The 15,225-nt window shown below is 45.2% G+C and overlaps 3 protein-coding genes across 5 annotated transcripts in view; 1 reads left to right on the forward strand and 2 right to left on the reverse strand.

Moving 5' to 3' along the window:
- LOC125762387 (neurogenic locus notch homolog protein 1-like) overlaps nt 1–15,225 on the reverse strand; it is a 169,927-nt gene that overhangs the window by 20,388 nt on the left and 134,314 nt on the right. The gene's annotated exons all lie outside the window — the stretch shown is intronic.
- LOC125762393 (uncharacterized) lies at nt 110–2,950 on the forward strand. The gene is made up of 6 exons (XM_049424425.1): nt 110–408; nt 483–729; nt 804–932; nt 1,015–1,093; nt 1,178–1,317; nt 2,002–2,950. The coding sequence occupies exons 1-6, from the start codon at nt 296–298 to the stop codon at nt 2,317–2,319; spliced, it is 1,026 nt and encodes a 341-aa protein (XP_049280382.1). The 5' UTR covers nt 110–295; the 3' UTR covers nt 2,320–2,950.
- Nucleotides 2,400–15,109, reverse strand: LOC125762378 (clathrin heavy chain). 3 transcript variants are annotated; one of them, XM_049424400.1, is made up of 8 exons: nt 14,990–15,109; nt 12,531–12,822; nt 10,889–11,351; nt 6,754–10,800; nt 6,517–6,683; nt 6,348–6,434; nt 6,039–6,255; nt 2,400–4,580 (listed from the first exon to the last, which is right to left on the reverse strand). In XM_049424400.1, the coding sequence occupies exons 2-8, from the start codon at nt 12,570–12,572 to the stop codon at nt 4,570–4,572; spliced, it is 5,034 nt and encodes a 1,677-aa protein (XP_049280357.1). In that variant the 5' UTR covers nt 12,573–12,822; nt 14,990–15,109; the 3' UTR covers nt 2,400–4,569. The 3 variants fall into 3 exon arrangements, with proteins under 3 accessions (XP_049280357.1, XP_049280359.1, XP_049280358.1); XM_049424402.1 differs by having other exon boundaries at nt 15,003–15,050; XM_049424401.1 differs by having other exon boundaries at nt 14,933–15,047.

Genomic DNA, 15,225 nt, shown 5'->3' on the forward strand with positions numbered 1-15,225 from the left:
CAATTCTTCCCAACATTCCCAAACGTATTCTTCCGCCAATTGAGCAATTTGAATTATGAAAAAAAAACATCCATCGCAACTGTCATATTTAAAATGTCATCGTTTCCCGTAACCATGGATACTTATCACGACGGCAGTGGATTGTTATTTTACGAAAAACAACTGAAGCTTCACTAGAGAAACAGAACATTTTGTACGAGACATTCATCTCGCTGTGTTCGCTGCTCGAAAGGGAAGTAAATTTCAAAGTCTACATTATTCGTACGAGGAAAGACATCGATTAACGAAATCAATTATGCCACGTCGAAAACCAATCACCAAACTGGGCATATTCGGGAAGTATGACATAAACCCGGAACAGGCGGTAGAAAACTACTTTGAGTCGAAATTGAACAATAAGTGTTACGTGTAGGTTGACGATTGCTATTCGCGTGCCACCATGTCCCAAAGATACCTAATAACGTTGAAACGCCTCTTTATAGCAATATCCCTGGCTGGGATGTCGCCCGCAATGGGTTCGAGCTTAAGGGCATCCACAATGATCGTGAGTACATGGAAATTACCAAGGAGCAGCACCGGATGCGTGAGCAAGCCCAACGCCAAGTAGTCGTCAACCGGAAGCGGTTAGAGCAAACGACCGATTTACTGCACCGCATGCGGGCCGAATTTGTCGAGCTGAACGATTTTCTAAAAGACTGCGAAATGAAGGAACAAAACGCTTTGGATACGGTAACTACTAAACTTCTGTTTGCGGGTGTTGGATATATTACCATTATGGGCCACTTTCACTTAACAATTGGCAGGTAAAACGCGAAAAGGAAAAGCACGAACAGTACGGGAAAAAGATCACACAGCTCGAGGCGGATCTGGAAAAGTTGGATGACTTTGTGATAAAGTATGAAGCAACGATCAACACATTTGAACCGTTTGAGGTATGGTGTATGGTTGGGAGTGGCACTAAAAGAACTGCAGGAATACAATTTATATGATCTTCTTGTTTCATACCATTTGCAGAAAGTTATGGAACAGACGATCGCCGAATCGAAGAGCTACGAAAATATGCAAGAACTTATTCAGCGTTGTGATTCGCTCCGTATGTACTATTTATATGAATATGAATGTGAAATACTACTGACGTTCTAGTTAAACAATTGTAATTGCTTTTCCTCTTCTATAGTACTGGCACAGGTGGAAATTTCGGCTGTAGAGCAGCAAAAGATCCAGGAGATAGAGGAAATCCGTCAGAATCTCTTCAAGGCAACCAAGACGGCACTGCATATTATTACCGGACTGAATAATGATCTGTCCGAATTGTTGGTAGGTTTAGTTTTATTGGAAAATGACACCATTCCATACTTAAATTATTCTGACTACTCTTTCCTTTTTAATGATTTTAAATGTAACGAACATATTGGGTTGTCCGGTGTCATTTTGGTGACATATTGTAAATCTTCATTTTTCTTTTTCTGCTCTCTGTATATCGAGTTCTACTCTTCTTGCTAAAATGAAGTCTGATCTATATGAGATTCGATCTACGAATTTTGACATATTAGATGAAACGCTGATCGCGGTCACTATGCGATTTCTTCTTCTTCTTGGCTTAACGACCTTACAAGGTCACGCCGGCCATTTCTGGCTTACTAGACTTATTTTTACCACGTAGCCGGATAGTGGGATTTGAACCCGGTCCGGCCGTGTGGACTGGCGCCGTTTATCACATGCACCACCGAGCCGCCCCAACTGCGGCGATTTAGTATCTTCAATTAGATAACAGCCATAGGATGTTTCTTTCCAAGAATAAAAACAAGCAAATTGTCAGCACAATATTTAACGCGATCGTGTAACAAGTGTGACAGTTCTAGTAGAAGAATTAGTCAATTAGTAAACAGGTGTAATTTATTGCACTTCTTTATTACTGTTATAACGCATCAGTGTGATAAACTCATGTAGTACATCGCTATTTAGTATATTTCTTTCACATTTCTTTCCTTATTCCTAAAGACACAATACGTTGCCGCCAAAGAGGAAGGACTGCGCTGGGAAAAATCGGTCACCGTCGTCAAGAGCTACATGGTGGAGAATGAATCGAGCATTAATTGCCTTTTGGACGCTATTAACCATGTGTACATACTGCTACGCAAGCGTCGCGGTTCGGCACCGGTTGCTCCACGTGGTGACGTCGAAACGCAGCTAGATCACATCAAGGAGGAGATCGAGATTTTGCACGACGTACGCAAACAGGCAGCTGCTAAGATGCGCAACGATGGTCACAGTCTGTGCGCTGAGAAAGGGACGGAACGGCGTAAAACTGCATTGTAAAGCATAATAGAAACAAAGTTACATATGTTGGATAAATTTCGGACTCAAAACATAAGCTCACAACCATACACACACACACATTATTTGACAACTTTGAGTTTATTCATTTGTATCTCTCGCGTTTATTATTGTTTTTTTTCTCTGTTTATTACTCATAGGTTTAAACGATAGCATTTAATTTCAATCAACCAGTGATTCATCGATTTACTTTCATATGTTAGCGAATCAATGCATATAATGGGGGAAAGAGTGGTTTTGTTTGTTTTTTTGTTTGTTTAGAGCGTATTACACTGCATCATGAATGCATATTTATAGCAGATATATGTATGTATACGTATTTTGCTTTTTTTTGTGTGTGAGAAACATATTGATCTAAACATCCGGTTCCCATTACGATCGAGAAGGGCAGGATGCCAATCCGTGACACAATGAAGTAAGTGTGTTTATAGTTATACTTTACACTCCATTTGCCATGTTATTGCCTGTCCATAGTTATTATTTAATAACGCATAATATTAATTATAAATTGCATAAATAAAAAAATAAATCCTTTTCTTGCGCCGACACAAATGATCGAGTGTTAACGAACACTACCTGGCTACTGATTTGGCTGTCAGCCACGATCGTTCCATGTTTGCCACCAAACGATGGTTAAAAAAAGAAACGAAAATCTCTTGTGCTTGTGGTGCAATACAAATGTGCGAGAAAATAAAACGAAAGCATACACTAAAGTAGGAATAGTTTTCAAACACAAACATCACTCAAAAAACGATCTAAATCTATAAGCATAACTGATGAAAAGAAAACACGTCCACTGTACAACAATTGTACATCAAATAGAAATAACATTTCGTGTCATTTTTGTATCGCACGCGTTAAAAAAAGGAATGGTTTTGCTTTTAGTGCATAAGTGCATGAATCAAAGAGAAAAAAAATGTAAGTTTTTAACTTTATCGTGAGTGCACACACGCTAGCACACTGGGAACTGTGTGAACACTCTGAAAAAATCATGAAAAATAATTCTAAAAAAATAATGATTGCACACTTTCAGGCATCGCATACACTAAACACAACACGGCCGGGGAAAGGTAGTAATAAACTTATGTCCATCCCCTGCCGTGAAGGAATAATAAAGCAATAAATACTGCATTTGCAAAAACGAACATCCGTATAAGAAGGACACGCCAATTCTGCTACATGAGAAGAAGGGAAGAGATTGAAAACGGGAGTGTCGCAGCAGCTATCATACAATGGGATCGTTCTACTAGGAATGCATCCTTTTTTATTTCACCACCCTTCCCAGAAATTACTACATATTGTATGCAACGTATTCACGTAAAACTCCAATGTGGGACGCTAAATTGTTCCTTCTATTGGGGAAATCTTGTTGAGGCTTGTTGTCTCAAATTTATAAACACAAATCTCTTGCCGTTTTGATTAGAGTAAATTAATAGTGCTTCTTTGTTGTTGTGTTTTTGCTCTGTGTAATTTTCTTGTATGGTCTTTTGTTTTGCTAGTTATAGGATAAATTTTACACAACGATAACAAGAAGATTAGCGTTGTTCCGCGGTTCGCTGCTTGCTTCCTCCATGTATTTACACACTCTTTACTATTACGCATCGTGCATAGTTCGCATATGTCGCCCTCTCTATCTCTCTCTTTATATATATTTATGTATATATTCATCTGTTTTGTATCTATTTTTTTCATTTTCTTAGTGAAACAGTAAGATAAATGATAACGATTTTATGTTGTGAATTTCTACTTAAAGTTTGCAAAATACTAGGATTCGTATAATATTTTTGCTAACCCCCCGTTTTTGTATTTTGAATAATTTTTCATTTGCTTTTCAAACGTGCGTTTTTACTTTCGTTACTATTATGATGCTCGAATCATTTGTCTATGTGTTGCCAGTGTAAGAAAAAACTCGTTACAATTACAGTATGTTCAGCAAATAAATTAAGACAACGCAAGTGTTTGAACAAATACCTTCTACATCCTTTTGCCAACGCAACATTATTGGAACACTACACAGAAAGAAGAGGATGAATGCCGAATTGAACACGCGCGCGTCACACCCGCTCGGAAAGGTTTCCCCCCCGCTTTGTGAACTGAAGATATTCTGTCTGAAGAAGCTTTAATGTCTTGCACCACACCACACCAGCAGGACATACGACAACGCTTTGCATGTGCTTTGGTAGTTAAAGTTTCCAAAAACCTTCCTTGTGTGCTTGTTTTCCTGACGAATCTTTAATTAAAACCTGAGAAACGGAAATAGAAACAAAACCGAAAGAAAGATAGTTTACAATCCATTCAACTTGCCTACCACAGATGCATGCTTCTGTGTAACAGAAAGGGCTTAAACGCTTTAGCTATAAGAGAAAGCAACACATAATGCATGTGCTAGTGTGTAGTGGACGAAAGTACATGAGTGAGAACAGCATTAGAGGTGTTATTTTTGACAACGAAACTATATCGCTTTATTCGTACATAAAGGTAAATGGAAGGGTGGAATGCGCCCAATTCATCATGCGCCATACACTACAGAATAATCGCTACTACGCAATGTTTTATCATATATATATATATATAGATATACTCTAACAACTAGCCGCACTTCCCCGTCACACATTGTCAACCTACGGCGTATGGGAGGGTGTGTGTAGGGGGTTCTTTTTTTTAATAGCAAAGCAAAACAAATCCTTCGTTCAAAACCTCCCACGCAACTCACCTAAACGGAGGGTGTGTAATTTAACTAAATGCTGATGATTCGCGTATTGCGGAACGTGATCGAAAACGGAATCAAATCGTATCATAATGCACCCAAGAGCATACGGTGACCCACAACACGCAGGATGATGCGGCGAGAATTAATGTGCAACACGTTATTGTTGTTATTGTAGGACGACGAATATGACGTACGATGACCACCAGAGACGGGCAGAGGTGTTTGAACGAAGTGTACGAACAGCACACAGCATCACCCATCATCATCAGTAGCAGCAGTAGACAAAAGAACGTTGGTAAGACATGAGTTTAATGGAAAGCTTAACGCATCCCACCAATATAAGCCATAAACGCTATCCGTAGCGATGAGAATGACGGCTGAGCAATGCTTAATAGCTAAACCTAATCGCGTGTCTATGCGCTGCATAAAACCCGCCGCAACGCTATTCGAAGCGTTGCAACCGATACACCGATGGTCCTGTCATACTACGCAGCAAGAGGTTATGCGATGTGTGGCGGGCAGGCATGTGTTTACTACTTTACTTTTGTTTACTCTAATTTGTTTCGCGTGCACACAACGAAAAGTGAAAAAAAGATAGACAAACAAAAACTGAATGAGCTGGTGATTAAACAAAGCTTTCGCTGAACGATGCATTGCATTTAAACTGTACACAGTTTGGTCACAAAAATGTACTTGCGATGTTGGGGGGCGGGACATAAATGTGCCATTTTGGCGCCTAAGAAACTAACAATAGTCATACACGTGTGATCGTGATCGTTAAAGTCGGGAATGATGTGTGCCAAAAGGAAGGGGCGGGAAGGTAGAATATTGAGTGAATTTGCCACCGGGACCGATGAGCCGTGCTCAATTGCTCTGCTATACACACATGCTTGCGTTCGTTCCTATCGCTACTGTTTGCGGTGTTGCGGTCACACGTCCAGAATGTACTAGTAGCCTGTTTTGCTAGATGTTAACGTGCAGTTTTACATACCACCGTACTGGTATGGGGTCATATTTGGTTGCGGCGGCACGTACGCACCGGCGTACTGTGGTGCATACTGGGGCATGCCGATACCGGGTCCAGCGGTCAGCATGAGCTGCGGTTCCGGCATGATGATCGATTTGTGTTCGGTACTTTCGCCTTCCTTCTGTCGCTCCGCATCGGACGCTTCGAGTTTGTCCACCTTGGAGGTATATTCTCTCGTCACCTAAACAACGATGGATGGTACACAACAAAATAAGGGAAAATAAGTTTAGAAAAGCTTATCATTATTAATCAAACCGGTTCGTGATGGGCTACCTGAATGATATAAGGCATCGCAAAGTCCATGATGTTGTGACGCCATGCGAGTTCTAATATTACATCGGGCCGCAACAGATCGTAGCACTGGAAAGCAAGTAAAGAGAAAACACAACAACCTTAATGAACAAACTGTGTGCGCTGGGAAAGGGCAAATAGTCAAACCTACCTGGAATAGACATGCCGCGAAGCAATCGTATGCGCCCCGTTCCAAAAACCAACCGAGCAACTCTTCCGCCAGCTCGCCCTGGTGCGATTCGGCCGCATATTCCATCGCGTCCTTGAACAGACGATCCTTTTTGCACAGCTCCACACTTTGCTTCCAGCGATTGTTTCCTGCAAGTGTGCAACAATGAGATACACATTACCAAACCGAACCGTCCAGCGGCGCATCCAATATACATACCTTTGTACAGGTAGGCAGCAATGCGACGGAATTCGGTAAGCTCGTGCTTTTCGAGCTTTTGCGCCAACGCAATGTTGTCAAAGTTGTCGAACGCATCGATGGACGTCCGCAAACCCTGATAGTCCTCTTCGTCGATCAGCAGCCCATTGAGCGCCTCATTGATTGCCTTATTGTTCAGGCTCTGCACGGAGCGCAGATAGGTCTTGACCAGCTGCAGGTGACCCTGTTTGGTGAAGAAACTGACCGCACGAGTGTGATCCATGCGGGGTGCCAGCACGAGCAGCATATCGTTCAGCAGCAGCGGTTTGTAGTCGAGATAGAACTGTATCGCTTTGTAGTACAGCTCAATGTTGGCCACCTTGGTGATGATATCCTTGAAATGACCTTCGCGCCACGCTTCGGACGGATGTGCCATCATGGCCAGTACCGCGTTGTCATACTCTTCGTATTTGTCGTACAGGAACACTAGCTCCGACCAAAGGTGCGCCTGTTCGGCCGCACGCAGTACCTTCGGAATGTTAACGCGCGACCAGAACAGCTCGAGATGTTCACGCATCTTGGCCGGTTTGTACTTCGAGTACAGAATTGCCAGCTCGGTGAACATACCCATGTGCGCACGCTCCAGTCCAAGGGCCGCCTCCAGCAGCCCAATCAGTTCCTCGAAGTATCCCCGGTCCTGATAGTAGTTGATCAGATCCTCCAGCTCGTCCGCGTGTACCACGATGTGAAGGCCACACATCTGCGCCAGCCGGAACTCTTCCGCGTCCACGCAGGCGAAGCACACCTCCTTCCAGGTGCGGGTGGAGTTAGCTTTACGGGCCCCATCCACTGCGCCCTGGAACTCGCGCAGATGCACCAATGTGATGGCGAGCCGTGCAAAGTTGCTTACGTTGTTGTACAGCAGCTTCGCCGCTTCGTACATTCGATCGTTGAAGCAACGATCGCCGATCTTCTGAATGTCGGCATGGTTCGGACCGGACACGAATTCCTCCAGATCGGCCAATCGGCCGGTACGGGCATACGCATAGATCAGCTCACTTTCGATGTAGCTCTCGCGGGCCTTCTTGCGTGCCATCTGCAGATAGCGTACCAGATCCTCCCAGGAATCATTCTTGCTTGCCGTTTCAACCACATCAATGTAGGCGCTCGGATCATCCGCCTTGATGTAGCTATCGATCGCTTCCTTCACCAGCCCTTGCTGGAGCTGAGCGCGGGCCAGCTGTGACCATACGGCCGGTTCGTTGCAGCGCTCAGCGAACTCGTTCGCACGCTCCAGATTGTTTACCTGCTCGATCAGCACCTGGATGGCCGAAGTGTTGACGTCGAACTTTTTGAATATCGCAAAAGCTTCCTCGTACAGCTCGTTGTTGATTGCAATGTTAGCGATATCAGGCGCATCGTAGTTGTCCAAACGATTGATGTAATCCATAACGCGGCTACGATCTGCCTTGATTGCGGTCAAAATAAGCAGATTCTGCAAGTTGCGATGGTCGGAGAACACGGAAGAGTCAAGCACGATCTTCTCCAACAGCTCGATTAACTCGTTCGGCAAATCGGCCGTCATGAACGCCTTTACAGTGACCGAAATATCGTCCGGATCCTGCGTCTCCGATAAGGCAGTCTGAACAACCTGATCGATCAACTGGCGCTTGTAAGGATTTGCCTCGGAGAGCACTTCCGCCCACAGTTCGGCATCACGACGACGTACCAGGTAGCGCGCCTCTGATTTAAACAACGAGTTTTCGTTGCAAACAGCGATCAACTCACGATCACACTGGCCCCGCTCGTACGCAACACAGGCCAGATGCGGATCGCGCTTCTCGCAGTAACGTCCCACCACTCGGCTATCGTAAAACTGATTCTCCTTCAGGAAACGTTCCGGATTGTTGTTCGAATCAATGTAGATCTTGGCAAGCGCATTATGTGTCGCCGGCTCAACACATCCTTCGTGGACGCGCGACTCGAGCCACGGCAGCAGCAACTTCAGCCGGTTGCGCTTTTCAACCTCTTCCACCAACTCGTCAGTAGAGAACTGTCCCTTCACGACCAGTATCAAGTTCTTTATAATGTCCTCCGAGCAGTCGACATCCAGCAGACCTCCGACGACCACCGGCAAACGCGACGGATTCACCTTCTGCACATAGATCTCGATGTACTTCTGGAGACTGTTGCGGTACAGGTAGAGCACCAAGTCGTGCACGAAATCAAACCGATCGCACACAATGATCAACGGTAGCTGATCGGTTAGCTTGGCCTCCTTCAAGAAGTTCTTCACGCGCTCCGCATTGTAGCAATTCGACTCGCGACAGATACGCTCCACCTCCTTGATCTGGTTGGTCTTGCAGGCGGCCTGAATGTACTTGAAATGTACCTCCGGATCCTGGCTGAAGTTCACAATCGAGCCCAGGAAATAGAACAACCCTTCGTAGCTCTTGAAGCTTTCGAACAGATCGATCAGCGCTTTGGTCGTCAGCTGCTCGTGGTACTTTGTCGCAATCTGCACACAGATCTGCAGATTTTGACGAATGTTCGCCGTCAGCATCGCTTTCAGACACTCGAGTGAATCTTCCACCGAGAGTGTGCCGAAGAATCCTACCAGCCAATCGCCATTCAGCAGCTGCGTGTGGACGACCGCACGCTTGATATCGTACAGATCGGTATAGTGCTCCAGAGCGCGCTGCAACAGACCAGCTTTCTCGCACAGCTGCGCAATGTGCGCGCGATCGTAGTGCGTAAACATGGCGTTGCCCAGGATTGCATCGGCCACCTGCGGTGCCGACATGAGGTTCATTTCCAGCAAGCGTGTCTGTAACGCACCTTCCGCGGGACGATTGTTCTTGAGTGCATCGAGCAGGAACGCCGTACACTGCTGTACCATATTCTGCTCCATGAAGATGTCCACGATCTGGTTGATGTCAGCCAGCGGTTCCTCGTCCGCTACCAGCATGCTCGCAAACCCGGAACCCTGCTCCGGATTCGTTCGCATCACCGAACGCAGCAAAAACACGTAATCCGGACTGTAGTTGACCTTCTTTGCGTACAGTACAATCTTCTGGAACTGACCCGTTTCGGCGAAACACTGAATTACCTTGTTAGGCACGTTCGAGCGCAAATAGATGGAAAGAGCGAGAGTTGGATCGGACGGTTTCACCAGATCGCCAAGCTCCTCGCTACACTCTAACTTCTCCTCCTTTAGCCACTTCTCGCACAGCTGCTTGCGGCCTTGCGCCAACACCGGGCGACACAGTTCGAGCGATTCGTACTTGTTCAGCTTGCCCTGATCGAGCAGAATGCCGAAATACTGCAGCAAGGGTGGTGAGTTCGTGCCCGGCTGTGCCGGTACCTGCTGGAATTTTTGGATCGTTTGCGGCGTACGCAGGATGCCTTTCGGTGCAATCGCTGCCACCTTCGCTGCCTCCGCAAATTGTCCATTCTGGAACAGTTGGTTGAATTTGCGGACAAACAAATCTTCCGCACCGGACAGATTGTTTCGCACCGCCATACGCAGCGCTAGATCTGGGTTCTGTAGCACGGTGTTGATGTACGGGATGATTTGCTCCTCGTCAACCGTCACCGAAAGCACTTGGCCCTTGCGGTTCACACCGATGATGCCACCGCTCGATTCGTGCGGTGCCGTCACGAAGATGGTATCGCCCGAGATACGGTTCATGTAGATGCAGGTCGCCGTCTCGATGTCGTACATGTGGATGTAGCCGTACTTGGTGATCAGGTAGATCACATCGTACCGGGGCGATACCTGCATCGCGACCGGGAAATCGCTTTGCGCCTCCGGCGGGAAGAACACATCCACCGCCTTCTTGGTGAACGCCACATTACCGGCCGGCGGTGTACCGACCTCAATGATGTGCAGCTTAGCAGCGGTTTGCGACCGGACGGCGAAACAAAACAGCGTCGAAAGTTCCTTGTTCTCCTCCATCTTGAAGGTGGCAAACGAGGCAGCGTGACCCTCAATCGCTTGCGATACCTTACGCTCCACCGAGTACAGCTGCATTGCACCGATCACACGGTTCTGCTGTGCCGAAATACCTGCACAATAGAAATGATACAGATTAACACTTCCGCCGTCTAAAAATTCCCGCCTTGTCTGACCAGCAGCGGCAGGAAAGTTACTTACCAACAAGCAGCAACCACGCTTGCTTCGGATCGGTACGATAGTTGATGATCTGGCAGCCGTTCAGCGACGAATGGCGTTCGAACATCTTGATCGGCGTCGAGTCGCCTTCCATCGACCAATGGTAGACGGATGTTTCCGTCACCAGGGACAGCGTGTTGAGGGTGATCCACTTCCAGAACACGACCTCCTCCGTCATCGTGTGCGCCTTCATCTTCGATTTCATCTCGATGTTGAAGATCTGCAGTGTTTTCTGCGCCTTCAAAGCGATCACTTTGCTCGCCGGGTTCATGATTGCCGAGTCAGCACTGATCGGCCGCCGGATCGGATTCTGTGCGTCATTCATGTCGATGATCACGACCTGGGCCGTCTCGCCCACCTTCTCCCGGACACAGATGAACTTGTCCGACTCCATCGTCAGATTAGTGAACGAGATCGAGCTCGCATTGATGTTGATGTTGGTGAGCTACCGAGCAGCGTAACCATCGCAATAGGCCAGCAATAACCATGGATACCGAAGGAAGCGAATGTTTACAACGGGGAGTAATCCGGGTCGGGGAGTTTCGGTTGATAAATGATAACACAAGCACGCCCGCCATGGAAACAGCATCGGTCGATTTAGTGTGCAAACATACATACAGAAAGAGAATTTTAAAAAAAGAAAAGAAAAAGCAAAAGTTTGATAAGAACAACATTCTTTGAAATTTTTGCAGACGTGGTGCTGTTAAGTTGTTCGTGTCATGTCGTTCTTCGATTCTATCTTGAGCATTATATTTCATTTACAGTTTGTCGTACAGTTTGTTATCGAGCATGGTTTCTCAGAATAAAATGCAGCATCCACCACCCACAGTGATGTGGTAAATATCAAAGCTGCTGCTATAAAATTAAATCGTTCAATAAAATTGCATCTGCCCAAGCGAAATTAAATTTCCTTTCTGCAGCGGGTCTTCTGTCCTTCTATCAATAGCGCTATCAGGATGGGACGGGAAGAAAAAAAAACGGCTGCCACTTCCAAACATCCGCTCTTTGCCCTTATGGACGATATCCAGCATGGTTGGGACGGAGCTCTTGTAGGAGAAAATTGAAGCCACTGCCAGCCATGCTAAAACCATTGCGTAATGTCAAATCGTTCGTTTCCTTTCCCTGTCCTGTTGTGGTTCGGTTCGTGGAAGACACGCGCATAGTGGTGCTTGCTGTCCTTTTTCTCACTGCTGCGCCACTCATCAGTACACTGTCCTGTCCTTCCGTCCTTCTGCAAAACTAAACGAGCTAGTGCAATCGATTTCTCACACGGAACGCATCAGGGGAATACATCGGTTAACAGGCGATATACACTGGACGAAGGAATTGATCCAAAACCCCGCATTACAATATCACTAAAAGAATGATTCATGAAACTGTTCGCAATGGCGCTATCATTAGCAACATTAAAAGGGGCGTCACGGTTTTTTGTGACACATGACCAACATTCTCCATTGTCACCAGTTGGCTCCTTTTTCATCTTCCTACCAAAGCAACCTACCCAATAGGGTAGCAAAATGTTTAAAGAGGGATGTGCAGAGCAATTCTAGGTCAATCGCGTTACCGTCGTCGTTGTGTTATTTTTTTTTCTTTCAATCTTCATTTCACTCATCAAAAAACTCACCTGTAAATGCTCCTGAAAGCGTATCGGAAGTTGTTGCGACATTTTCGGGCTGCGCTTATTCACTACTATGTATTACTTTTCGTTTGTCACTTCCGGTAGGTGGATCTTAGTTTTATAGTTTACTTTATAGATAACAACTTATACTGTGTTTCAATGATCAACATTCACTTTCACTAGTTTCACAGTGGTTTGCACAAACGGTTTGTTTTGTTTGCTGTATGACGAACGGTACACGAATGATGTTTGCGGTACGGCCTGTTCCTCTTTGCGGACGGGTTTCCGTGAGACCTTACTGAATAATGAAACGCAAATATTTAATTATTTTGTTCACTACGATTAAAAGACACTGATCTGATCTAGAGTTTCCTTGGAAAGTGCGATGATATGGTGAAGAAAACTCGATCAATAGATCAGCATGGAAATGAGGAGATCTATCGATCGATTATGCGGTTTCACACTGATAGTTCACACTGATGCAGGAAAAGTATTTTTCTAATTAACCCACAAATTAAACAATTTTTCCTTCACTTGTGTCCCTCCTAGGCACGTTAACAGCAGAGAGGTAGTGACCGCAACAACGCGATGAGTACGTGCTCTGGAATCTTGCTCACGTTCACAAACACCGAAGAAACGCCTGCTACGAAGGCACAAAGTTGAATGGATTCGCTATAGCCGAACGCATGCAACCGTACGCACACAAGCTTGCGTAAGAAAACATTGTGCATAGTGTGGTGAAGATGCAATCAAATAGGAAAAGTCTACTTTACTTCTCTTGGAGTACAGTTGTTCTGTCGTACAGGATAGTAGTTCTTGATTAATTGAACGTTGTAGCACGTTGTTCATTGTGTTATTCTGTGTAACTAACACCGTTTTCCTTCAATTTAATCTTAAAAAATATGTAAAAATTGATTACGTTCTCAATCTCAATCTGATAAGCTCACACAAAAAAAAAGTAAATTATCTAATTTATACGTGTTGTACAAGGCTTTCACGACGTGTTGACACTTGTCGCAATCAACTGTATGTAGAGAAAAAAACACCTTAACAACATAACGAAGCAAAGCCGCCTGCTTGCTTGTGTAGGTGCATTGAATAATTGAATTCCAATATGGCCGTTCCTACTTGCAGAGCCTTTTAATATTTCCGCTAGCCGCTATCACTGTCCACCATGCGTCTTAATGATGTGTCCTATTTTGGACTGTTTTATGGGACAACTTTTGTACTTTTTAGATAAAGGATTGCACAGTGCAAACAATTCAACAGCCTGCAGAAGAAAAACTCTGGATAGATGACTGCTGTGACAAGAGAGTGGCTGAACGAGAGAGCGAAGGAAGTACAGGAGAGCATAAAATCGGATGCACCAATACCAATTGCCAAGCAGTGAAAAGTACACTGTGCACGTTGGTGTGTGCGAACGGAATCGTGTACGGGAGAAATGAAGAAAACAACTCACTTCCCGAAAGGTAAATTAAATTATCTTCGACTATTGAAATTTGTTGAGCGTTTGTTTCTTGCGCACGAAAGCGGGTCAGATACGCACTCCGCCCAAAACGGTGCCTGCCGCCGCCGCCGCCAAAGGGCAGACACATCGTACATATGTTGTAAAGGAAGCTACTCTATTATTTCGACACCCATCAATCAGATTATAGCCGTCCGTCCGGTTCGGCCTCGCGCGTAAGTGAATATTTTTCCTATTAGCCATCCGGTTGCGGTGTTAGTAGTAGTGGTGTTGGTGTCAGTTTGTATCAGGTAGACGTAGGCTGCCCCGCAGGTATCGCGCGCGCTCCACCCGTTTTCATCTTTTCTCCACAAGTTAGCTTTCGGTGAGTATAGCGGCGCAAGCAAAATGGCTCGTTGAGTCACTTTCTTCCTCCCGTTCATCAGGGAAGACCCCCGCCCCACACACTTCACACACACTAAGGTGGCCAAGTGCCACATCACTTCATCGTTGGGCGCTTCCGCCCATTGCTTGCTGCTGGTTTCGTTGCCGGACGGAACGTACTTTTTTTTAAATACGGTATCCGATCACAGTAAGATATACATTTCGCTGGCAGCAAAAGAACATCACCACCATTTTCTATGTACCGTGCGCCTAATCTAAACTCATGCGTAATCTCACAAATGTTGCAGTTTTTCAACACTACGTTCGCAACGCGTAACACAGATTACTAGGGAAAATGCGCTTTTCTCGTATTATTCATCATCTCGCATCGTAGGAAGTTGGGAGAAAAGTACTGTCGTCGTAACTACACAAAGCACACCACCTCCCACTCAACGATGCGCAAAACTTTTCTCAAACAGCTTTGTTCGTAACACTTTCCAATGAAAGGTTCATTGATGGTGCTGCTGTTTAACTTTCATTCGATCCATGTTCTACGATACAATTATCGGTATCATTTTACCACACAGTATGCACTATTGGGGAAGAAATTCTTGTACAAAATTCCGAAAAATTTTACCCGTGAGACGCACACACACACGAAAACCGTCAGATGAGTTGCAAGTTGGAAAATGAAATGCGCTAAAAACTCGTTTATCCGTTGCCTTTGGGTAATGTTCCGGATAATCCAACAACACGAATGATGCGACGTACTCTGCGGATGGGGTTTCTTTTCACAGTAGAGTCCATGTTTTCTTTCCGTTTTTTTTCAAACTCAATCATTCAAATTGACTGTTTGTAATGTTCCGACGGGAA

The sequence above is a fragment of the Anopheles funestus genome, chromosome 2RL (genome assembly GCF_943734845.2).
Source record: "Anopheles funestus chromosome 2RL, idAnoFuneDA-416_04, whole genome shotgun sequence".
Classification (NCBI taxonomy): Eukaryota; Metazoa; Arthropoda; class Insecta; order Diptera; family Culicidae; genus Anopheles; species Anopheles funestus.